The 25,820-nt window shown below is 42.9% G+C and overlaps 1 protein-coding gene across 6 annotated transcripts in view; it reads left to right on the top strand.

Annotated features, from left to right (window-relative positions):
- The window catches only part of acad8 (acyl-CoA dehydrogenase family, member 8), a 103,377-nt gene that overhangs the window by 34,649 nt on the left and 42,908 nt on the right, over nt 1-25,820 (top strand). For all 6 annotated transcript variants that reach the window (XM_072238515.1, XM_072238509.1, XM_072238512.1 and 3 more), the window contains exons 4-7: nt 2,410-2,519; nt 18,573-18,649; nt 18,798-18,935; nt 23,122-23,257. In XM_072238515.1, coding sequence (XP_072094616.1) covers nt 2,410-2,519; nt 18,573-18,649; nt 18,798-18,935; nt 23,122-23,257 — 461 coding nt within the window. The remainder of the gene's footprint in view (nt 1-2,409; nt 2,520-18,572; nt 18,650-18,797; nt 18,936-23,121; nt 23,258-25,820) is intronic.

Genomic DNA, 25,820 nt, shown 5'->3' with positions numbered 1-25,820 from the left:
GCCGGACAGGTGATTGGCAAAAGGGATACGAGAGCATCATGGGACAGGAGGCCCAGGAAGAAAGACAAGGGGGGGGAACCCAGAGGATGGGCAAGAGGTATATTCAGAGGGACAGACTGCTAAGGCCCCACCTCCCCCTCGTATCCCATCTGTTACTCATTTTTATGCACACATTCTTTCTCTCACTCTCCTTTTTGTCCCTCTGAATATACCTCTTGCCCATCCTCTGGGTCCCCCCCCCTTGTCTTTCTTCCCAGACCTCCTGTCCCATGATCCTCTCGTATCCCCTTTTGCCAATCACCTGTCCGGCTCTTGGCTCCATCCCTCCCCCTCCTGTCTTCTCCTATCATTTTGGATCTCCCCCTCCCCCTCCAACTTTCAAATCTCTTACTAACTCTTCCTTCAGTTAGTCCTGACGAAGGGTCTCGGCCTGAAACGTCGACTGTACCTTTTCCTAGAGATGCTGCCTGGCCTGCTGCGTTTACCAGCAACTTTGATGTGTGTTGCTCATTTTCTAGTGTTTGACCCATAACCTTCTAAACCTTTCCAATCTATCTGTTTTTAAAAGTTATTATTATATGTCCCTTACCACTTCCTCTGGCAACTTATTCCACGTACATACCACCCTCTGTGTAAAAGATTTGAGTACATTCACCCTATCCATGCCCCTCACAATCTTACACACCTGTATAAGATCACTCCTCAGTCTATTACATTCCGAGCCTGAAAAGCTCTCCCTATAACTCAGTCTCTTAAGCTTAGGAAACATTTTTGTAAAACTTTCCTCTACTCTTTTCAGTTCAATAACACACACAAAATTCTAGAGGAACTCAGCAGGTCAGGCAGCATCTGTGGAGAGGAGGCAAAAAGAGCCAATGGTTCAGGCCAGGACCCTTCTTCAGGACTGGAAAAGAAGGGGAAAGAAGCCAGAGTAAGAAGCTCATGGGTGGGGTGGGGGGTGGTTGGTGGTGGAAAGAGTACAAGCTAGAAGGTGATAGGTGAAAACAGGTGAGGGGCAATGTAGGTTGGTGGGACATGACCCTTAACAGTGTTGATGTACAGTGGGATTTTGGTGCCCGAGTCCATTGCTCCCTGAAAATGTCTAAACAGCTTGATGAGTAGAAAGTCTATGGCATGCTTGACTTTATTAGTCGAGGCACCGATTTCAAGAGTTAGGATGTTACATTATAGCTTTATAAAACTCTGTTTAGCCCATATCTGGAGTATTGCATTCAATTCTGGTCACCCGTTATAAGATATAGGAACGGAATTAGCCCATTTGATTCATGGAGTCTGCTCTGCCATTCCATCATATTTATTATCCCCCTCACCCCATTCTCCTGCCTTCTTCCCATAACCTTTGACAATCTTACTTTTCAAGAACATATCAACCTTTGCTTTAAATATTTCCAATGACTTGGCCTCCAAGCCATCTATAGCAATGAATTGTACAGATTGACCACCTCTGACTGAAAAAGTTTCTCCTCATCTCAGTTCTAAAGGCACATCCATCTATTCTGAGGCTGTGACCTCTTTCCCTAGACTCCCCCACAATCGGAAGCATCCTCTCCACATCCACTCTGTCTAGGCCTTTCAATATTCAATAGATTTTAATGGGATCCTTCCCTCATTCTTCTAAACTCCAGCAAGTACAGGACCAGAGCCATCAAACGTTCCTCATATGTTAACCCTTTCATTCCCAGGATCATTCTCATGAACCTATAGGAAAGATGTGGAGGCCTTGGAGGGGGTGCAGGAGAGGTTACCCGGACGCTGTCTAGATCTGAGGGCACATGATAAGTGGGGAGGCTGAACAAACGTGTTATTTCCTTTGGAGTGCTGGAGGCTGAGGGGAGACCTGACAGTAGAATATGAGAGACAAAGATAAAGTTGCAGCCTTTTCCCCAGGAAAATGTCTAACTCTAAAGAGGAAGGGTCTTTTTCATTGATGCTGCCTGGACTGCTGAGCTCCTCTAGCATTTTGTGTGTAATACTAAAGGGCATGCATTTAAGTTGAGAGAGGTAAGTTCAAAGAAGATGTGCAGGGTAAGTTATTTTACACAGAGAGTGGTGGATGTCTGAATTATGCTGCCAGGGGTTTTAGTGGAGATAGATATGATAGAGATTTTTAAGAAGTTATTAGTTAGGCACATAATTGTGCAGAAAATAGGGGATATGGACCACGTGGAGGCAGAAAGGATTAGTTTAGTTAGGCACTTAAGTACTAGTTTAATTACTTTGGCATAACATGGTTGGACAAGTGACCTGTTCCTGTGTTGTAAGTAATATGTAAGGAATGCCTACTTTGTGGTTTGGGTGTGGGATGGTGTGCTATCTATTGAGACTCCATTTGAGCTGGTGAAACTGTGCCAGTTTACATTAAAAGTTTTTTTCCTTTCCCTTTTACAGCATGTGTGCATGGATGATTGACAAGTTTGGGAATGAGGAGCAGCGTCACAAGCACTGTCCCCCATTGTGCAGAATGGAGAGCTTTGCTTCCTACTGTCTCACTGAGCCAGGTCTGATTCAAGTCAAAAATATGTCACACGGTTCTCAGGGAGCAAATTTCCTTTTAACAATACTGAAGAATGGCAGAGCAGAGATTTATCTCTGTCTCCTCATTCAGTTTAAACCTTCTACTGTAATTGTTTGCTTTATTTTTAAATTTATTTTATTTAGCGGTACAGTAGAACCCTCTGGCCCTTCGAGTTACGTCACTCCACAACCCCAAATTACCCTAACCTAATGGGACAGGCTACAATGTTCAATTAACCGACCTGGTAGGCCTTTGGACTGTGGGACGAAACGGAAGCACCCAGGGAAAACACACGCATTCCACAGGGGGATGTACAGATACTCTTTACAGAACGTTACCAGAATTGAACTCTGGACTCTCAAATGCCCTGAGCTGTAGCTGCATTGTGATAATTGCTATGCTACCGTGGTGTTTAACATAGAATATAGAACGGTATAGCACAGTACAGGCCCTTTAGCAAATTAATACCGTGCCAATCCTTTAACCTACTCCAAGATCAATTTAACCCTTTTCTTCCACATAACCTCCATTTTTTCTTTCATCCCTGTGCTTATCTAAGAGTCTCTTAAATGTCCTTAATGTATATTTGTGCCACCACCACAGGCATCACATTCCACCCACCTACCACTCTGTATAAAAAAAATCCTGCCTCTGAAATCCCACCCCCCCATACTTTCCTTCCAGCACATTAAAGTTATGCCCCTTCCGCCTGAGAAAATTTCTATGGGTGTCCACTCGATCTACGCCCCAAAATCACACTGGGTCATATCTGCTTTCTTCTCACAACTCACACTTCCATTTAGCTTTGGGTCATTTTAGTTTACATTTTATTTTCTCATCAGGTCCAGTACTGGTTCTTCCCTCTTCCACCCCACTCATTACATCCACAGAAATTCCAGAGGTTCATCAAGCTCAATTGCCCTTTTGTAAATCCGGTTTTAAATGACTATTTTTGCATGAAATTATAGCAAGGGTAGACATCACAAGGAGTAAAACAAAACAAAGACTATTTTTTTTATTAGACTTCACTCCAAGCTTTTAATACCTGACGGAATTAAACTTCCGATGTTAATCACCAATGATTTGCCTTACACTAACAAACTGAGCTGTTATAGTGTATATTTTATCTATCCAGGTACTTCTCTATCGTTACTTAGGGATTTGGGGCTCTGAAAACTATTCTAGATAAGGAATAAACAGGAAGAAAAAAATTGACTTGTATTTTGCTGGTTAGGTACCTTACATTGGAGTGCGGGAATAGCTTTCATGATGAGATACTAGCTCAGTGATAAGGTTTGATGTTGAATCCTTGCTTGAAGATGTGCAGCTGGTATTTGTACTTCCTTTACATGATAAATATTTGCAAGAGTTTCATTTGCAATTGGCGCCCATTGGTGATAAATTGCAAAGGTGCCTGAACAGCACTCAATAAATGAGGCAGAAAACTTTAAACTTTGGAAATAAAGTAATTGGAATTAGGGAAAGATGCATGTTTACATGAGTTTTAGTTTTCAGAACTGGAAACCAAAAGACAAGCAGTGATTTATAAAAATTGAGAGGAAATGTAACAGCTCCTTGTTCTATAAAAAGAAACATGAAGAATCTTGCAGACTAAGAATCTAAAGCTAAGCAAAAGTATACAAGTATACTTGGCAACGAAATTTCCTCCACAATCACCATCAGCACAAGTGCACCACAAGGCTGTGTGCTTAGCCCCTGCTCTACTTGCTTTATACTTATGACTGTGAGGCTACGTACTGCTCCAAAGCCACATTTAGGTTTGCTGATGGCATCACTATTGTAGGCTGAATCAAAGGTGCTGACAAATCAACATAGAGGAGGGAGATTGAATTACTTGGCAATTTAATTTCAGAGGATCTGTCCTGTGTCCATCACGTAAGTGCCATTAAAAAAAAAAGAAGGCATGGCTGCAGCTCTGCTTCCTTAGAAGTTTGCAAAGGTTTGCCATGTCATCTAAAACTTTGACAAAATTATATGGCCGCACAGTGGGGAGTATGCTGACCGGTTGCTTCACGGCCTGTTATGGAACCACCAATGCCCTTGAACGGAAAAGCCTACAAAATGTCATGGATGCAGCCCAGTCCATTATAGTTAAATCCCAGCCCCACCATTGAGCATTTCTACAAATAGCACTGTGGCAGAAAGCAGCATCCATCATCAAAGACCCCCACCATCCAATATATAGACTGAGCTGTCCTCTCTTTGCAGAGAATGGTGAAAACATCAGGCTGCAGCACTGCGTCCAAAATCACAGGTATGAACCATGTTTTCGTGAAGCAAAGTACACAGCAGTCTCTGATATCCCTGTGGTACATCAACCTTGGTCTTCAATTTTACTTTCCAAAAGTTGTACATTCACCAGTAGGATAATCAGGAATTGAAGTCTAAAGCCTCAGCATTTCAATCAAACTTGTAGCCCAGTGTGGTATCCCTGCTTGCATTTTCTTAAAAGGGAAACTGCACTCATGACATGGGTTTGCCGCTCGAGGTTTGTTGATTTTCCATATCAGTAGATATTATAAACGTCGTAAAACAATGCTCCTTACTGAAGTACCCATGGCTGTGACTGTGGATTTCAGATGTAGTAGTCCTAAACGGGAATAGTTGATGATTCCCATCGGAGCGGTACACAGTCGCAACTTGATGGCGCCATCTTGTTACAAGCCACCCTTCTACCCTAGACTAGCAACCTTTCTGCCCATTTAGCTGGCCATCACTTACTTCCTTTGGTACCTAGTTCCTCCTTGGCCTCATCAGCGATCTTCAAACCTACAAAATTCGAGTGCATACAAGTCATAAACACAAGAGCCTGCAGCTGCTGGAAATCCAGAGCAACGCACACAAAATACTGGTGGAACCCAGCAGGCCAGGTACCATCTATGGAAATGAATAAACAGGCAACATTTTGGGCCAAGACCCTTCATCAGGTCTGGAAATGAAGGGAGAAGATGTCAGAATAAGAAGGTAGGGGGAGGGGAAGCAGGACAAGCTAGAAGATGATGGGTGAAGCCAGGTGTGTGGGGGATGAAGTAAGAAGCTGGGAAGTGATAAGTGGAAAAGGTAAAAGGCTGGAGAAGAGGCCAGCGGGGAGAAATGAAGAAGTGTTGGGGGGGGGGCTTGGAATTACAAGTAGTTGGAGAAATCCATGTTCGTGCCACCAGGCTGCAGGCTACCTAGACAAAATATGAAGTGTTGCTCATCCAACCTGGGTGATATATGTACTGTGTTTAATTATATATATAATTAAATGAATAGTGCAAAAAGAAAGTAAAAATAGGGAGGTGGTTATTGTTCATGGTTTTATTGTCCTTTCAGAACTCTGATGGTGAAGGGAAGGAAGCGGTTCCAAAAATGTTGTGTGTGTATTTTCAGGCTCCTGTTCTCCTCTCTGATGGTAGCAATGAGAGGAGGATGTGGTGTGCCTCCTTGAATGATTAATGCCACTTTATTAAGGCATCACGTTTTGAAGGTGTTCTCACTAGTGGAAAGTCTAGTGCCCATGATGGAGCTGGCTGAGGCTGCAACCCTCTGCAGCTTTTTTTGATCCTGTGCAGTGGCCACTCCACACCAGACGATGATGCAACCAGTTAGAATGTTCTCCACAGTACATCTGTATAAATTTGCTAGTGTCTTTGGTGACTAAGTGATTAAGGCACTCGTCTAGTGATTTGAAGGTCGCTAATTCGAGCCTTAGCTGTGACAGCGTGTTTGTGTCCTTGAGCAAGGCACTTAATCACACATTGCTCTAGTGTCTGTGCGAGGAGTGGCGCCCCACACAGACTTCCAATCTGCGCCTTGTAAGGCATGAAAATGCCCGATGCAGGCTTCTCGTGGTATGAGTCAACATTTCCTCCCCTCCCCTTTGGTAACAAACCAAATCTCCTCAAATTTCTTAATTGCATGAACATGTTGGGCCCAGGATAGATCTTCACAGATGTTGATACCCAAGAACTTGAACCTGCTCACCTTTTCCACTGCTGACCTTTTGATAAGGACTGGTCTGCATTCTTTTGACTTCTCCTTCCTGAAGTTCACCATCAATTCCTTGGCCTTACTGATGTTGAGTGCAACATTATTGTTATGACACCATTCAATCAGCAAATCTATCTCCTGTATACCTCTTCATCACCATCCAAGATTCCACTGACAACAGTTGTGATATCAGTGAATTTATAGATGCCGTTTGCACTGTGCTTAGCCACATAGTCATGTGTAGAGAGTAGAGCAGTGGGCTAAGCATGCATCCTTGAGGTGCACTGGTTTTGATTGTTAGTGAGGAGGAGATGTTGTTTCTGTCTGCACTGACTGTGGTTTTCCACTGAGGAAGTCCAGGATCAGGCTACAGAAGGAGGTACAGAGGCCCAGGATTTGAAGCTTTCACTGGGCAACAAAGATTTTGCATCCTGAATACTTTTGGGTGTATCTTGTGGATTTTGGGCTGCTGATCATGAAAATCACCATGAAATTTCCCTATCACACACCCCATGTTTTTGAAATCACCCACAATGTAAGCTGAAAAGTTTTGTATCTTGCCCAGGCATGCCTAGGCATACTTAGGCAAGGCAGATGCTGCATGTTTGGACAGGTTTTCAGAAGACTATAAAAGCATCATGCACATGTTCTATGCATTGCATTTACATGCATATTGGTTTGCAATCACCTTGATGCGCATTCTCTGCATGCATAGCAAATTGTGTGTACTCATTATAATAAAGTCATCGTATTTTCAGGGGTATTTGTGATAGCAAAATGTCTTGCCAATGTTGCAATTGCTGCAATGCTTTCTGCTATATTTTTGCTGAGTATGCGCTTAAATCTCAAAGATGGAACATGACTCCTCTTATTAAGAAATCCTATGAGCTCTACTTTAGGTGTAAAATTAATGACCAAGACAAAGCCTGGGCTCCTTATATTTGTTGTGCCACATGCACTGTCAATCTTAGAGCTTGGCTCAGATGTACTCGGAAGGCAATGCTGTTCGCTGTCCTGATGATATGGTGAGAGCAAAAGGATCATGTGACAGACTGCTACTTCTGTCTCACCAGTGTGTCTGGTTTTTCTGCTAAAACAAGAAATCCATTGAATACCCCATGAGACCTGTGTTGCATGACGATAGTCTTCCAGTACTGATGCACCAGAGATATGGAGTCTAGAGGAGGCAGGTAAAGATGCCATGATGCACGAGCCAGGAATGGAAAATGACACAGATTTTGAACTCGTTATGTCGAGTGAGCCTCGTCTGATAGCTCAATCTGAGTTAAATGACCTGGTCAGAGACCTGGGTTTGTCAAAGGCAAAAGCAAAATTACTGGGTTCAAGGCTGCAAGGATGCTGTGACCAGGCACAATTTTCCATCTTTTGCAGCTGCCGAGAAAATTGGTTAGAAAATCTATGTTTCTGCACTGACATTAATGGGCTTCTGATTGATTTGGGTTGCCAGCCTGACCCACAACAGTGGCATCTTATTGTTAATTCTTCAGTGTTAAACCTAAAAGCTGTGCAGTACACATGGAGAAAACTACCAAAATTTGGAACTCTTGTCACCAAGTACTGTTGTTTCATTTACAGATGGGACAGCCGTGCTAAAGAATCTCATTACATTAAAAAGGATTGGCCACTCCATAAGCAGTTGATCCTAGGGCAGAAAACTGTGGCATATAAGCCACTTGTAGACTTATCAAAGATACTTTTGCCTCCTCTTCATATAAAACTGGGGCTTATGAAAAGGATTGTGAAAATGATGAACAGGCAAGGTGAAGGGCTTCAGTATTTGAGACAGATGTTTCCCAGAATAATTGCTGCCAAGATTAAGGAAGGCATTTTTGTTGGTCCACAAATCAAACAGGTCATCAATGACAGGCTATTCAAAGAACTTCTCATGGGACCAGAGAAAATCACACGGAAGGCATTCAAGGATATTGTTGAAAATTTTCTTGGCAACTAGAGCACCAAACTATGTGCAGCTGGTTGACAACATGTTTCAACCATACAAAACCATGAAGTGCAACGTGTCACTAAAAATTTATTTTTTGCATTCCCATTTAGACTTCATCCCTGCAAATCTTGGCACTGTCAGTGACAAGTATGGTGAAAGGTTTCACTGGGGTACACTATTTTCTAAATGGAAAGAAAATTCAAAAATCTGAAGTGCAAAGGAACTACTAGGAAGTCCTTGTGGAGGGTTCCCTAAAGGTTAACTTGCAGGTTGTGTTGGTGGTGAGAAAAGCAAATGCAATGTTAGCGTTCATTTTAAGAGTACTAGCATATTAAAGCTAGGATGTAATGTTGAGGCTTTATAAAGCAATGGTGAGGCCTCACTTGGAGAATTGTGAGCAATTTTGGGTCCCTTATCTTAGAAAGGATGTGCTGAAACTGGAGAGGGTTCAAAGGAGATTCACAAAAATGATTCCGGAATTGAATGGCTTGTTATATGAAGAGCGCTTGATAGCTCTGGACCTGTATTCACTAGAATTCAGAAGAATGAGGGGTGACCTAATTGAAACCCATTGAATGGTGAATGGTCTTGATAGAGTGGATGTGGAGAGGATGTTTCCTATGGTAGGACAGTCTCAGACCAGAGGACACAGCCTCAGAATAGAGGGGTGGCCTTTTAGAACGGAGATGAGGAATTTCTTTAGCCAGAGAGTGGTGAATCTGTGGAATTATTTGCCACAGGCAGCTGTGAAGGCCAAGGCTTTATGTAAATTTAAGGCAGAGGTTGATGGATTCTTGATTGGTCAGGGCACGAAGGGATATGGGGAGAAGGCAGGAGACTGGGGCTGAGAGGAAAACTGTATCAGCCATGATGAAATGGCAGAGCAGACTTGATGGGCCAAATGGCCTAATTCTGCTCCTATATATTATGGTCTTATGTAAAAGAAGCAGCAATTTTTTTCAACTCATCTCTTGATGCAAGCAAAGATAATGCGGCAGAATGCAACTAAAAAGTCACTAAGAAGGTAAAGATGGAATACAAAAGTAAGCTAGATAAAAATATTAAAGAGGATATCAAAGTTTCTTCAGATACATAAAGTGTAAAAGAGAGGTGAGAGTGGATATCGGACCACTGGAAAATGATGCCAGAGAAGTTGTAATGGGAAAGTGAAAGGTCTGAAGGTAGATAAGTCACCTGGACCAGATGGTCTACACCCCAGGGTTCTGAAAGAGGTGGCTGAAGAGATTGCAGGGCCATTAGTAATGACCTTTCAAGAATCACTAGATTCTGAAATGGTTCCAGAAGACTGGATAATTACAAATGTCACCCCACTCTTCAAGAAGGGAGAGAGGCAGACAAAAGGAAACTATAGGCCAGTTAGTCTGACGTCAGTGGTTGAGAAGTTGTTGGAGTCAATTATTAAGGATAAGTTCTCAGGGTACTTGGAGGCACATGATAAAATAGGCCATAGTCAGCATGGTTTCCTCAAGGAGAAATCTTGCCTGACAAATGTGTTAGAATTCTTTGAAGAAATAACAAGCAGGAAAGACAAAGGAGAATTGTTTGATATTCTGTACTTGGATTTTTAGAAGGCCTTTGACAAGGTGCCACATATAAGCAACACACATCAAAGTCGCTGGTGAACGCAGCAGGCCAGGCAGCATCTCTAGGAAGAGGTACAGTCGACATTTCGGGCCGAGACCCTTCGTCAGGACTAACTGAAGGAAGAGCGAGTAAGAGATTTGAAAGTGGGAGGGGGAGGGGGAGGGGGAGATCCAAAATGATAGGAGAAGACAGGAGGGGGAGGGATGGAGCCAAGAGCTGGACAGTTGATTGGCAAAAGGGATATGAGAGGATCATGGGACAGGAGGCCCAGGGAGAAGGAAGAAGGGGAGGGTACCCAGACGGAATATAAGTAGGGGAGGCCGTGGATAGACATATCAGAATGGGAATGGGATGTGGAATTAAAATGTGTGGCCACTGGGAGATCCTGCTGGGGTGATGTACTGCGTCCGGTGCTCCCGATGCGGCCTTCTATATATTGGCGAGACCCGACGCAGACTGGGAGATCATTTCACTGAACACCTACGCTCTGTCCGCCAGAGAAAGCAGGATCTCCCAGTGGCCACACATTTTAATTCCACATCCCATTCCCATTCTGATATGTCTATCCACGGCCTCCTCTACTGTAAAGATGAAGCCACACTCAGGTTGGAGGAACAACACCTTGTATTCCATCCGGGTAGCCTCCAACCTGATGGCATGAACATTAACTTCTGCTAATACCCCACCTCCCCCTCATACTCCATCCGTTATTTATTTATATACACACCTTCATTCTCTCTCTCTCCTTTTTCTCCCTCTGTCCCTCTCACTATACCCCTTGCCCATCCTCTGGTTCCCCCCCGTCCCTTTTCTTCTCCCTGGGCCTCCTGTCCTATGATCCTCTCATATCCCTTTTGCCAATCACCTGTCCAGCTCTTGGCTCCATCCCTCCCCCTCCTGTCTTCTCCTATCATTTTGGATCTCCCCCTCCCACTTTCAAACCTCTTACTAACTCTTCCTTCAGTTAGTCCTGACGAAGGGTCTCGGCCTGAAATGTCGACTGTACCTCTTCCTAGAGATGCTGCCTGGCCTGCTGCGTTCACCAGCAACTTTGATGTATGTTGCTTGAAATTCCAGCATCTGCAGAATTCCTCGTGCCACATATAAGGCTGCTTTCCTGGTGTTACAGGAAAGATTCTAGCATGGACAAAGCACTGGCTAATTGGCAGGAGGCAAAGAGTGGGAATAAAGGGAGCCTTTTCTAGTTGGCTTCCGGTGGGTAGTGGTGTTCCACAAGGGTCTGTGTTTAGAATGATTCTTTTTACATTATATGTCAGTTACTTGGATGATGGAATTGATGGCTTTGTTGCAAAGTTTGCAAACGATACAAAGATAGGTAGGGGGCAGGCAGAAGTAGAAAGGCTACAGAAGGACTTAGACAGATTAGGAGAATGGGCAAAGGAGTAGCAGATGGAATACAGTGTCAGGAAATGTATGGTTATGCACCTTAGTAGAAGAAATGAAAGGGTTGACTATTTTCTAAATGGATAGAAAATACAAAAAAATGAGATGCAAAGGGACTTGGGAGTTCTTGCGCAGGATTCCCTAAGGGTTAATTTGCAGGTTGAGTCTGTGGTGAGGAAGTCAAATGCAACATTAGCATTCATTTCAAGAAGATTAGAATATAAAAGCAAGGATGTAAAGTTGAGACTTTATAAAGCACTGGTGAGGCCTCACTTGGAGTATTGTGAGCAGTTTTGGTCCCCTTATCTTAGAAACAATGTGCAGAAACTGAAGAGGGTTCAACGAAGGTTCACAAAAGTGATTCCAGGATTGACGAAGGGTCTCGGCCTGAAACGTCGACTGCACCTCTTCCTACAGATGCTGCTTGGCCTGCTGCGTTCACCAGCAACTTTGATGTATGTTGCTTGAATTTCCAGCATCTGCAGAATTCCTGTTGTCCAGGATTGAATGATTTGTCGTATGAAGGGTGGTTGATGGTTCTGGGCCTGTATTCACTAGAATTCCGAAGAATGAGGAGTGACTTCATTGAAACCTATCAAATAGTGAAAGGCCTAGATAGAGTAAATGTTTCATATGGTGGGAAAGTCTAAGACTAGAGGACACAGTCTCAGAATAGAGGGGCGTCCTTTTAGAATGGAGATGAGAAGGAATTTCTTTAGCCAGAGAGTGATGAATCTGTGAAATTCTCTGCCGCAGGCAGCTGTGGAGGCCAAGTCATTGGGTGTGTTTAAAGCAGAGGTTGATAGATTCTTGATTGGTCAGGGCATGAAGGGATATAGGGAAAAGGTAGCAGATTGGGGCTCAGAGGGAAAATGGATCGACCATTTTGAAATTGTGGAGCAGACTCGATGAGCCAAATAGCCTAATTCCGCTTCTATATATTATGGTCTTATGGTCTTGTATCTCGGTTGAGCCTGATGATAACACACTACCTTCTCTGACTTCTGGTATGACTGTAATAAACAAATAGGTGAGCAATAATTTCCTCAGTGTTCTCCTACTAACAGAAAGCACAGAAGCAGGCCTTTTGGCTCATCATGGTCCATACCAACCAAGGTTGCTATCTAATATTAGATTAGATTAATTTTATCTTTCACATGTACATCAAAAACACATAGTGAAATGCATTGTTTGCATCAATGATCAACACAGTCAAAGAATTGTGCTGCGTGACAGCCTTCAAGTGTTGCCACACTTTTGGTGCCAACACAACATGTACCCAGCTTACTAACCCTAATCTGTGTGTTTTTGGAAACCAGAGCAACTGGAGGAAACCCACATGGTCAGGAGGAGAATGTACAAACAGCGGCAGGATTTGAACCCTTATTGCTTGCGCTGTAAAGAGTTACACTAACCCACTGTGCTACTGTGCCGTTCATTTGCCCACGTTTGGTCCATATCACTCCACACCTGCCCAAGCTCTTTTTGAAAGTTGTTAATGTACCTCTCTCAACCACTTCGTCTAGCAGCTCATTATATATACATAAGAACCATAAATCATAGGAGCAGAATTAGGCCTTTGAGCCCAATCATGGCTTATTTATTATCCTTTTCAACCCCATTTTCCTGCCTTCTCCCCATAACTTTTGACGTTCTTACCAATCAAGGACCTATCAAATTTCGCTTTAAATGTGCCCAGTGACCTGGCCTCCACAGCCCTCTGTGGCAGTGAATTCCACAGATTCACTGTCCTCCAGCTAAAGAAATGTTTCCTCATCTCTGTTCTAAAAGGATGTCCTATTTTGAGGCTGTGCACTCTGGTCCTGGACTTTCCCATTATAGGAAACATCCTCTCCGCATCCACTCTACCTAAGCCTTTCAATATTCATTATAGGCCCAGAGCCATCAAATGCTTCTCATACGTTAACTTTGTCTTGCCTGGAAACATTCTCACGGGACTCCTGTGGACCTCCCCAATGCCAGCACACCCTTTCTTAGATAAGGGGCCCAAAATTGCTCATAATGCTCCAAATGCTGGCCAAACCAATACCTTAGAAAGCCTCAGCATTACACCCTTGTTTGTACGTTCTAGTCCTCTCAAAATGAATGCTAATATTGCATTTGCCTTCCTTGCCACCAACTCAACCTTCAAGTTAACCTTTACAGAATCCTGCACAAGAAATCTCAAGTCCTCTTGCACCTCTGATTTCTGAATTTTCTCCGTTTAGAAAATAATCTAAACCTTTATTCTTTTTACCGAAGTTCAGAACCATACACTTACTTATGCTACATTCCATCTGCCATCTCTTTGCCCATTCTCTTAATCTGTCCAAGTCCGTCTGTAATCTCTCTGATTTCTCACCACTCTGCTCCTCCTCCTTTCTTCATATCATCCACAAAGCCTTCGATTCCATCATCCATATCATTGACATTAAATGTAAAAAGAATCGGTCAGAATGCAGACCCTATGAAACACCACTAGACACTGGCTGCCAACCAGAAAAGGCTCCCTTTATTCCCACAGTTCGCCTCCTGCCAGTCAGCCAATACTCTCTCCATGCTAGGATATTTCCAGTAATACCATGGACTCTTAACTTGTTAAGCAACTTCATATGCGGCACCTTGTCAATGGCCTTCTGAAAATCCAAGTACACAACATCCACCATTTCAACATTGTCCATCCTGCTTGTAATTTCTTCAAAGAATTCCAGCAGATTTGTCAGGCAATACTTTCCCTTAAGGAAACCATGCTGACTTTGGCCTATTTTATCATGTGCCTCCAAGTACCTCAGGACTTCACCCTTAATAAAGAATTTGATAGGGAGAAAATAAAGTCTGATGTAGCAGTATTTCAGTGGAGTAAGGGAAATTACAGTGGTATGAGAGAGGAGTTGACCAAAGTAAATTGAAAGAAGCTGCTGGCAGGGATGTCAGCAGAGCAGCAATGGTGTACATTTCCGGGAAAGATTAGGAAGGTGCAGGACATATGTATTCCAAAAGTGAAGAGATACTGAAATAGTGAAATAGTACAACCATGGCTGACAAGGGAAGTTAAAGCTATTGTAAAAACAAAAGAAAGGGCATACAACAAAGCAAAAAGTAGTAGGGAGACAGAGGATTGGGAACTTTTTAAAAACCTACAGAGAGCAACTAAAAAATCATTAGAAGGGAAAAGATGAAATATGAAAGCAAGCTAGCAAATAATATCAAAATGGATAGAAACATTTTTTTCAAGCATGTTAAAAATAAAAGAGAAATGAGAGTGGATATAGGACTGCTAGAAAATGAGGCAGGAGAAATAATAATGGGGGACAAGGAGGTGACTGTATTTTGCATCAGTCTTCACTGTGGAAGACACTAGCAGTATGCCTGATGTTGCAGTGTGTGAAGGAAGAAAAGTGGGTGCAGTTACTATTACAAGAGAGAAGGTGCTCAAAAAGCTGAAAGACCTAAAGGTACATAATTCACCTGGCCCAGATGAACTGCACCCTAGGGTTCTGAAAGAAGTAGTGTTAGATATTGTGGTGGCATTAGTAATGATCTTTCAAAAATCATTGGAGTCTGACATGGTGCTAGAGGACCGCAAAATTGCAAATGTCACCCCACTCTTTAAGAAAGGGGGAAGGCAGCAGAAAGGAAATTACAGACCAGTTGGCCTGACCTCAGTGGCTGGGAAAATGTTAGATGTTAAGGATGAGATGATGGAGTACTTGGTGACACAGGACAAGATAGTACAAAGTCAGCATGGTTTCCTTCAGGGAAAATCCTGCCTGACAAACCTGTTGGAATTCTTTGAGGAGATTGCAAGTAGGATAGATTAAGGGGATGCAGTGAATGTTGTATATTTGGACTTTCAGAAAGCCTTTGACAAAGTGCCACACATGAGGCTGCTTACCAAGTTAAGAGCCCATGGTATTACAGGAAAGTTACTAACATGGTTAGAGCATTGGCTGATTGGTAGGAGGCAGCAAGTGGGAATAAAAGGATCCTTTATTGGTTGGCTGCCTGTGACTAGTGGTGTTCCACAGGGATCGGTGTTGGGGTCACTTCTTTTTATGCTGTATATCAATGGTTTAGATGATGGAATAGATGGCTTTGTTGCCAAATTTGCAGATGATACAAAGATTGGTGGAGGGGCAGGTAGTGTTGAGGAAACAGGTAGGATGCAGAAGAACTTAGACAGATTAGGAGAATGGGCAAGAAAGTGGCAAATGAAATACAATGTTGGAAAGTGCATGGTCATGCACTTTGGTAGTAGAAATAAATGTGTGGACAATTTTCTAAACAGGAAGAAAATCCAGGAATCTTGAGATGCAGAACACCCTCAAGGTTAATTTGCGGGTTGAGTTGCTGGTGAGGAAGGCAAATGCCATCATTTCAAGAGATCTAGAATACATGAGCAAGGATGTGATGCTGAGGCTTTATAAGACACTGGTGAGACCTCACCTTGAGTATTGTGAACAGTTTTGGGCCCCTCATCTTAGAAAAAGATGTGCTGGCATTGGATAGGGTCCAGAGGAGGTTCACAAGGATGATTCCAGGAATGAAAGGGTTATCATATGAGGAATGTTTGATGGCTCTCGGTCTGTACTCACTGGAATTCAGAAGGATGAGGGGGATCTCATTGAAACCTTTTGAATGTTGAAATGCCTAGACAGAATAGATGTGGAAAGGATGTTTCCCATGGTGGGAGAGTCTAGGACAAGAAGGAACAGCCTCAGGATAGAGGGGCGTCCTTTCAAAACAGAGATGTGGAGAAATTTCTTTAGCCAAAGGGTGGTGAATTTGTTGCCACATGCAGCTGTGGAAGCCAGGTCGTTGGGTGTATTTAAGGTTTTTGATTGGACATGGCATCAAAGGTTACGGGGAGAAGGCCGGGAACTGGGGTTGAGAAGGAGAAAAAAAAAAGGATCAGCCATGATTGAATGGTGGAGCAGAATCAATGGGCCAGATGGTCTAAGTCTGCTCCTTTGTCTTATGGTCTTATGGTCTATGGTCTTAGTATCATCAACATCTTCCCAGCCATTGAAGTCAGGCTAACTGACTGATAATTTCCTTTCTTCTGTCTCTCTCCCTTCTTAAAGAGTGGAGTGACATTTGCAATTTTCCAATCCTCTGGAACCTTTCCAGAATCTAATGATTCTTGAAAGCTCATTACTGATGCTTCCACAATCTCTTCAGCTACTTCTTTCAAAACCCTGGGGTGTAGTTCATATGGTCGAGGTGACTTATTGACCTTCAGACCTTTCTGCTTCCCAAGCACCTCTCCTTGGTAATGGCAACTACGTTCACTTCTGCCTTTTGACATTCTCGAAATTCTGGCATTCTGCTAGTGTCTTCCACAGTGAAGACTGACGCAAAATATTTATTGAGTTTGTTCCCCATTTCTTTGTCTCCCATTACTAACTCTCCAACAGCATTTTCCAGCGGTCTAATATCCACTCTCTCCTCTGTTTTATTCTTTATACTCTAATATATAAAAACCTTTTGATATCTTGTATATTATTGGCTTGTTTACCTTCATATTTCATCTTTTCTCTCCTTATTGGTTTTTTAGTTGCCTTCTGTTGGCTTTTAAAAGCTTCCCAATTCTCTGGCTTCACATTAATTTTTACTGAATTGTATGCCCTCTCTTTTGTTTTTATGCTGTCTTTGACTTCCCTGGTCAGCCACAGTTGCCTCATCCTGCCTTTGGAACATGATTTCTTCTTGTATCTATCCTGCACTTTCCAATTTGCTCCCTAGAACTCCAGCCATTGCTGTCCTGTCATCATCCCTACTAGTATCCTCTTCCAATCAACTTTGGCCAGCTCCTCTCTACTGTCTCTATAATTCCATTTACTCCACTGTAATACTGATACAGCAGATTTTGGCTTCTCTCTCTCAAACTGCAGGGTGGATTCTATCATATTATGGTCACTGTCTCCTAAGGGTTCCTGTTTCACTAATTTTATCGCTCGCTAATAAAATCTGGTACATTGCACAACACACAATCCAGATTGCTTTTCCCCTTGTGGGCTGAATCATAAGTTGCTCTAAAAAGCCATCTTATAGGCTTTCTACAAATTCCCTCTCTTGGGATCCATCACTAACTTAATTTTTCCAATCTACCTATATTGAACTCCTCCATAACTGTAGTAGCTTTGCCCTTTTTACATGTCTTTTCTATATCCCATTATAATTTATACAAAGCCAGTTCGTAGGCATTGTACAAATTCCTTCTCCTGGGATTCAGCACAAACCTTGCGTCCCTATTAAATCTCTCCCCTCTCACGTTAAACTTGTGCCCTTTGATTATTAATCCACATCATAACGCTGGAAAAAGACTGCACCTCTATCTATGCCCCTCATAATTTTATACACCTCTATAAGATCACCTCTCATTCTCCTATGCTCCAGTGAAAATCCCAACTTGCTTAGCCTCTGTCCATAACTCAGAGTGATCAAAACTGAACATAATATTACAAATGCAGCCTCACCAATGTCTTGTACAACTGCAATATAATTCCCTAACACTATACTCAGTACCTTCAATGGTGAAGGCCAGTGTGCTAAAAACCTTTTTCACCGCACTGTCTATCTGCAATGCCACTTTCAGTGAACCATGTACTTGTATTGTGGGTGCTTCTGTTCTACAACACTTCCCAGAGCGCTACCGTTCACTGTGAAAATCCTTTACTTTTTTTTAAGAGGAGAACTGCACTGTCTTGGGTTTGGAAATCTGTGGATAATCAACTTGAAGTGATTGAAATCATTGGATTTGATACATTGAGGCTACTTGCCATGGTAGAGAAATTAATTTTTAGTTTTTAATTAGAGCTAGAACATTTGGGAACTGCTACTGACAAATTACAATGACAATCTGAAATATTCACTCACACATGTACCCAGAAATTGATCTAGTCCTTTCTGTGAGTGCTAGGGGAGCCACCAGAGTTTCAATTTCTTTCTTCCCACCATCATTTTTTTTTAAGATATCTGAATAGTCCTATATAATCAACAATTAAAGGCTAGACAGCTGTGGAAGATGATATAAAAAGGATTATTATCAACATCTGATTCTACCCACAGGAAGTGGCAGTGATGCAGCTTCGCTTATTACTACAGCAAGGCGAGAAGGGGATTACTACATTCTCAATGGCTCAAAGGTAATGGGGATGGAGATGTGTTTGCTAAGGACCACAGCTGCTGGTGGTATTAATGTGCTGTTATCTGATCAGTTCATCCAGTGTTCGAGGTAGACCACACTTCCTAGACCGACTGATAATTGATTCCCAAAATTTCTTCATTATTCAGGCTTTTATCAGTGGTGGAGGGGATGCGGATCTGTACGTGTTGATGTGCAGGACGGGAGACAGAGGTCCTAAGGGCATTTCTTGTTTGCTAGTGGAGAAAGGTACACCTGGACTCAGCTTTGGCAAGAAAGAGAAAAAGGTAAGTACCCATACTAAACAGGAAGGCTCTCTGTTTTCATCAAGTTTGTAGCAAAGGTCACAAACAAGAAAAGTGCTTGCGCCACGTAAGCTTACCCTTCTGGCATTATAACTCAGCTAAGGGGCAAAACTGCCAAGGGTAGTAGTGGAGGCAAATACAATAGAGGTATTTAAGAAGCTCTTAGGTAGGCACGTGAATGTATAGAGAATGGATATGGATTGTGTAGGCAAAGGGCTTAATTTAGTTTATCATCTGGTTACTAGATTCATTGTACATGGAACTATGTTGTGGCCATTACAGAGATTTGGTTGAGAAAGGAACAGGAATGGATGCTTAATGTCCCTGGGTTTCGTTATTTTAGAAAAGATAGCGAGGGAGGTAAATGAAGCGGAGGGAGTTGCACTATTAATCAAAAATTAATATTCATAATAATTAATACTCAATGACTGATCACTATTAATTGTTTAAAGACCATCTGCACCGAGAACAGGAATGTTCCAGTAAGTTGGAAAGACAAGTATTGTCATCGCCGATTAAATAGCTTCTGAAAACTCGCACTCATTTTCCAATCTTCCTTTATTTTACTTGTGCAGAAGGAGAACTGCTTGGCCCCTGTCACCACACTGTTCTGAAGTCTGAACAGAGTCATATATTAACTATTTGGTAAACTGTTGTGTGTTTGAATTAACACACATCAAAGTTGCGGGTGAACGCAGCAGGCCAGGCAGCATCTCTAGGAAGAGGTGCAGTCGACGTTTCAGGCTGAGACCCTTCGTCAGGACGAAGGGTCTCGGCCTGAAATCTTGACTGTACCATAGAACCATAGAAACTACAGCACAAAAACAGGCCCTTTGGCCCTTCTTGGCTGTGCCGAACCATTTTCTGCGTAGTCCCACTGAACTGCACACGGACCATATCCCTCCATACACCTCCCATCCATGTATCTGTCCAATTTATTCTTAAATGTTAAAAAAGAACCCGCATTTACCACCTCGTCTGACAGCTCATTCCACACTCCCACCATTCTCTGTGTGAAGAAGCCCCCACTAATGTTCCCTTTAAACTTTTCCCCCCTCACCCTTAACCCATGTCCTCTGGTTTTTTTCTCCCCTTGCCTCAGTGGAAAAAGCCTGCTTGCATTCACTCTATCTATACCCATCATAATTTTATATACCTCTATCAAATCTCCCCTCATTCTTCTACGCTCCAGGGAATAAAGTCCCAACCTATTCAACCTTTCTCTGTAACTGAGTTTCTCAAGTCCTGGCAACATCCTTGTAAACCTTCTCTGCACTCTTTCAACCTTATTTATATCCTTCCTGTAATTTGGTGACCAAAACTGAACACAATACTCCAGATTCGGCCTCACCAATGCCTTATACAACCTCATCATAACATTCCAGCTCTTATACTCAATACTTCGATTAATAAAGGCCAATGTACCAAAAGTTCTCTTTACGACCCTATCTACCTGTGACGACACTTTTAGGGAATTTTGTATCTGTATTCCCAGGTCCCTCTGTTCCACTGCACTCCTCAGTGCCTTACCATTAACCCTGTATGTTCTACGTTGGTTTGTCCTTCCAACGTGCAATACCTCACACTTGTCTGTATTAAACTCCATCTGCCATTTTTCAGCCCATTTTTCCAGCTGGTCCAAGTCCCTCTGTAGGCTCTGAAAACCTTCCTCACTGTCTACTACACCTCCAATCTTTGTATCATCAGCAAACTTGCTGATCCAATTTACCACATTATCATCCAGATCATTGATATAGATGACAAATAACAATGGACCCAGCACTGATCCCTGTGGCACACCACTAGTCACAGGCCTCCACTCAGAGAAGCAATTCTCTACCACCACTCTCTGGCTTCTTCCATTGAGCCAATGTCTAATCCAATTTACCACCTCTCCATGTATACCTAGCGACTGAATTTTCCTAACTAACCTCCCATGCGGGACCTTGTCAAAGACCTTACTGAAGTCCTTGTAGACAATATCCACTGCCTTCCCTTCATCCGCTTTCCTGGTAACCTCCTTGAAAAACTCCAACAGATTGGTCAAACATGACCTACCACGCACAAAGCCATGTTGACTCTCCCTAATAAGCCTCTGTCTATCCAAATGCTTGTAGATTCTGTCTCTTAGTACTCCCTCCAATAACTTACCTACTACTGACGTTAAACTCACCGGCCTATAATTTCCCGGATTACTTTTCGATCCTTTTTTAAACAATGGAACAACATGAGCCACTCTCCAATCCTCTGGCACTTCACCCGTAGACAGCGACATTTTAAATATTTCTGCCAGGGCCCCCGCAATTTCAACACTAGTCTCCTTCAAGGTCCTAGTCTCCTTCAATGTACCTCTTCCTAGAGATGCTGCCTGGCCTGCTGCGTTCACCAGCAACTTTGATGTGTGTTGCTTGAATTTCCAGCATCTGCAGAATTCCTGTTGTGTGTGTTTGAATTCCTTACTTGCAAGATCAATCACCATTCACAATAGTGGAGTTAAAAATTAATAGAAACTACAAGCTGACAACTGGTGATACTTTGAAATCATTAAAGTAATTATCAACTCAGGTTGGAGGAACAACACCTTATATTCCGTCTGGGTAGCCTCCAACCTGGTGGCATGAACATTGACTTCTCTAACTTCCGCTAATGCCCCACCTCCCCCTCGTACCCCATCCGTTATTTATTTTTATACACACATTCTCTCTCTCATTCTCCTTTTTCTCCCTCTGTCCCTCTGACTATACCCCTTGCCCATCCTCTGGGTTCCCCCCCCGCCCTTGTCTTTCTCCCTGGACCTCCTGTCCCATGATCCTCTCATATCCCTTTTGCCAATCACCTGTCCAGCTCTTGGCTCCATCCCTCCCTCTCCTGTCTTCTCCTATCATTTTGTATCTCCCCCTCCCCCTCTCACTTTCAAATCTCTTACTCACTCTTCCTTCAGTTAGTCCTGACGTAGGGTCTCGGCCTGAAACGTCGACTGTACCGCTTCCTTGAGATGCTGCCTGGCCTGTTGCGTTTACCAGCAACTTTGATGTGTGTTGCTATCCTTTAGTTGATTTGTGTTCCTTGTATCCTTCAATTACCTCCTTATGTTATCTCAGTAAGCCGAAGTGCTTCTGTCTCCTGCTGTGCAGAAGGGAGTTATGCTCTTCAAAGATCTTTCTTGCCTGGGCTGTCTACACTCTATCTGCAATCTGTCCTTGCTTGGACATTATGTTAACCTTGCCTGACCGCAACTTCCACAGTATGGCAAAGTAAGGAACCTCGGATGATTGGAGGGGTGGTGCACTTATTCATGAAGAAAAAGGAAGGTTTAGGAAGCTGAGATCCAACAGAGCCCTTGACGATTATAGAGAAGCTAAAAAGAACTTGAAGGAAATTTGGAGAGCCGGGGGTGGTCATGAAAAGTCCTTGGCAAGTAGGATTAAAGAGAATCACAAAACATTCTATACATATATTAAAAACAAGAGGATAACTAAGAAGAGGGTAGGATCACTCAAGAACAAAAGAGGGAACATGTGATTGGAGGTGGAGGATGTGGGTGAAGTCCTAAATTTGCATTGATTTACCAGGGAGAAGGATGTGGAGGATCAGTGCGGAGCATGCTAATATGTTAGGACACTTTGATATAAAGAAAGACGTAGTGTTGGTCTCTTAAAGAACATTAAGTTGCATAAGCCCCCAGGGCCTGATGGGATCTCCTTCAGGTTATTGAAAGAGGCAAAAGACGAGATTGCTGGGGCCTTGACCAAGATCTTTGTGTTCTCTCCAGTGAACTGGTAAATAGCTAAATAGGGATAATCCTGGAACCTATAGACAGGTGAGCCTCACATCAATGATTGGTAATCTATTCGAAAGGATTCTTATGGATAGGATTTGTGAGCATTTGGAAAACATGGCCTTATTGGGGATGGTCAAGCATGGCTTTATGAAAGCAAGTTATGTCTTACCAAATTGAATGAATTTTTGATGAGGTGATGAAGTTGATTGATGAGGGTAAAACTGTGGATGTTGTCAACATAAATTTTAGTAAGGCATTTGACAAGGCCCCTCATGATTGGCTGATCCAGAATTTTAAGATGCACGGGATCCACAGTGACTTAGGCATTTTAAAGTATAAAATTGAATGGTGACCATAACCTCCCTTACTTCTGCCCTTTTTTCTAAGGTCGGATGGAACTCGCAGCCAACTCGAGCAGTGATCTTTGACGATTGTGCTGTACCTGTTACTAACTTGGTTGGACGTGAAGGTGATGGGTTTTCCATTGCAATGAATGGACTAAATGGAGGAAGGATTAATATTGGTAAGAAACTTTGGGGCATTTGATCAGTTTAAAGATTTCTTCTAAATATCTTGGTGTGCCTACAGATGTCTCTTTTGGTGCATTTACAGCAATTGTCAAATTTCATGCTGCTGTAGATTCATAGCACAGAGTGCAGTCATTCAGACAGTCATGAGTGTGCTGTTTTGATGAGCTATCCAAAAAGTTCACCTCTTTGCTTTTTCCACAGAGCACTGTAAATATAATACCATATAGGTATTTATCTAGTTCTGTTTTGAAAGTTGCTATTGAATGTCCTTCTGTCACCATTCCACGATATAGATCAGAACCTGACATCAGTAACAGTAGACCGAGTAAAATAGGAGATTACGGTTACGTAGTGGTTAGTCAGAGTTCGGGGTTCAATTCTTGCATCATCTGTAAGGAGTCTGTACATCCTTTCCATGGAATGCATGGGTTTCCTCCGGATCCTCCAGTTTCCTCCCACAGTCCAAAGGTGATCCGAGGAGGTTAATTGGTCATTGTAAATTGTCCCATGATTAGGTTAGAATTAAATCAGGGATGCGGGATAGTGCTGCTTGAAGAGCTGGAAGGGCCTATTCTGTGCTGTACCTCAATCAATCAATAAATAGAATGTTGGACTCTGTTATCTAGGAGATGCAAGCGTCTTGAATCCTGCAAGGTTTTGACCTAAAATGACAACAAATCTTTTCCTCCACAGATGCCACTTGATCACCAAGTTTTTTCCAGAAGATAGTTTGTTGCTCTCTTATTTTGGAAGTGGCAATGTAATCAAGCACTTTGAAAATAGCAATCGGACTGGACAGAGTCAATATGGATGACCCTTCATCTGGACTGGAAGATAGTGGGGTGATGACCAGTATAAAAAGGTGGGGGAGGGAGTGGAACAAGAGCTGGCCGTTGATAGGTAGATCCAGGTGGGGGGGGGGTGAGGGTGGCAGAAGGAAAGAGGAGGAATAGCGACAGGGACTGGAAGGTGATAGGTGGATCCAGGTGAGGATAACGATACACAGAGGGAGGAGCAAAGAAGGGGAATAGTGACAGAGACTGGGAGGTGCTGGATAGATCCAGGCGAGGATGTTGATGGAAGAGGAAAGAAAGGAATAGCGACGGGGACTGGGGGTTGATAGGTGGAGGGGACAAAGGGCTGAAACTGATGGAATCTGATAGGAAAGGAAGGTAGAGCATGGGGTCAAGTGAGGGAGGTGGAGAGAGCAGTTGAGAATGGCGAGGGAGGGGACCCAGTGGGAAAGTGTTTTGATGATGGGCAGGTGGAGAGGATGAAGGAGGGGAAACAAGGATGGTGATGAGGGCTGAGGTAAGTGTAGAAATAACTGGATAGATCAGGAAGAGAGAGAAAAAGAACAGAGGGATTGCAGATTACTAGAGATTGGAGAATTTATGCCATCAGGTTCTGCCATCTGGGCCACGTGCATAGAGTCCCAGTATGGAAAGGCCCACAGTATGGGCCTTTGGGCCAACTTGTTCATACTGACCAAGGTGGCTATCTGAGCTAGTCCCGTTTGCCTGTGTTTGGCACATATCTATCTGGGCCTTTTCTATCTATAAACCTATTCAAATGTCTTTGAAATGTATCTGTACTTCCCTCCACCACTTCCTCTGGCAGCTCATTCCGTATACTGTACCTACTAGCCACTGCATTAAAATGTTGTCCCTCAGGTCCCTTTCAAATCTTTCCCCTTTTACCTTAAATCTGTGCTCTCTTGTTCCAAAGTCCCCTATCTTGGGAAAAAGACTTGACCATTTACCGTGTATGTTCCCCTCATGATTTTATGTACCTCTATCAAGTTAACCCTCAACCTCCTGTGCAGGCAGTTGGGACCCTCGAATGAAAGCACTTTGGTCAACACGGATGACTTGGAACAAGGGGCCAGTTTCCACTTTGTGGAAGTCAATGACTCTAGGCACCATAGTGATTATTAAACAGAATTGGAGTGCATAAAATATGTAGATCTGGGGTAATACACTGCTGTGGATTAAAGGTAGACAGAAAACAGAGTTGGAAAAAAATTCACATTGAATGGTGTCCATGGCTGGAGTGTATAGAACAGGGGTCCCAGCCTCAAAAGGAGAAATTAGTCATTTAGGGATGCAAAGAAATTTCTTCCATCAGAGAGTAGATAAACTGTGGCATTCTGTATTTAGTCACTGTGTAAATACTAGCTGAGTATATTCAAGACAGATAGGGATGGGCAATTCAGTGCTGCTCAACCTGCAAAGCCTACATCCCTTGGATAAAATATAAGATTGTGACCTTCAAAATTTTTCTCAATAATTTCCCTCTCACTAAAGTTAGACTCACCAAGTATCACATTTGGTATCCTCCAGCTGGCTGCCATTTCACCTGTGACCAGTAAGTATTTATAAGTCTGTCAGAGCTCCAGCAATTTCTTCCTTTGCCTCCCATATCAGCCTTGGATCCATCTCTATCAGCCCCTGTGGTTTTTCATGTTTCAAAGTTCAAAGGAAATTTATTATCAAAGTGCATACTGTATATGTCACCATATACTACCCTCAGGTTCATTTTCTTGCGGACATACTC

The sequence above is a fragment of the Mobula birostris genome, chromosome 20 (genome assembly GCF_030028105.1).
Source record: "Mobula birostris isolate sMobBir1 chromosome 20, sMobBir1.hap1, whole genome shotgun sequence".
NCBI classification, from domain to species: Eukaryota; Metazoa; Chordata; class Chondrichthyes; order Myliobatiformes; family Myliobatidae; genus Mobula; species Mobula birostris.
The sequence above is the reverse complement of the archived record's forward strand: the minus strand, read 5'-3'. Positions and strand labels throughout refer to the sequence as shown.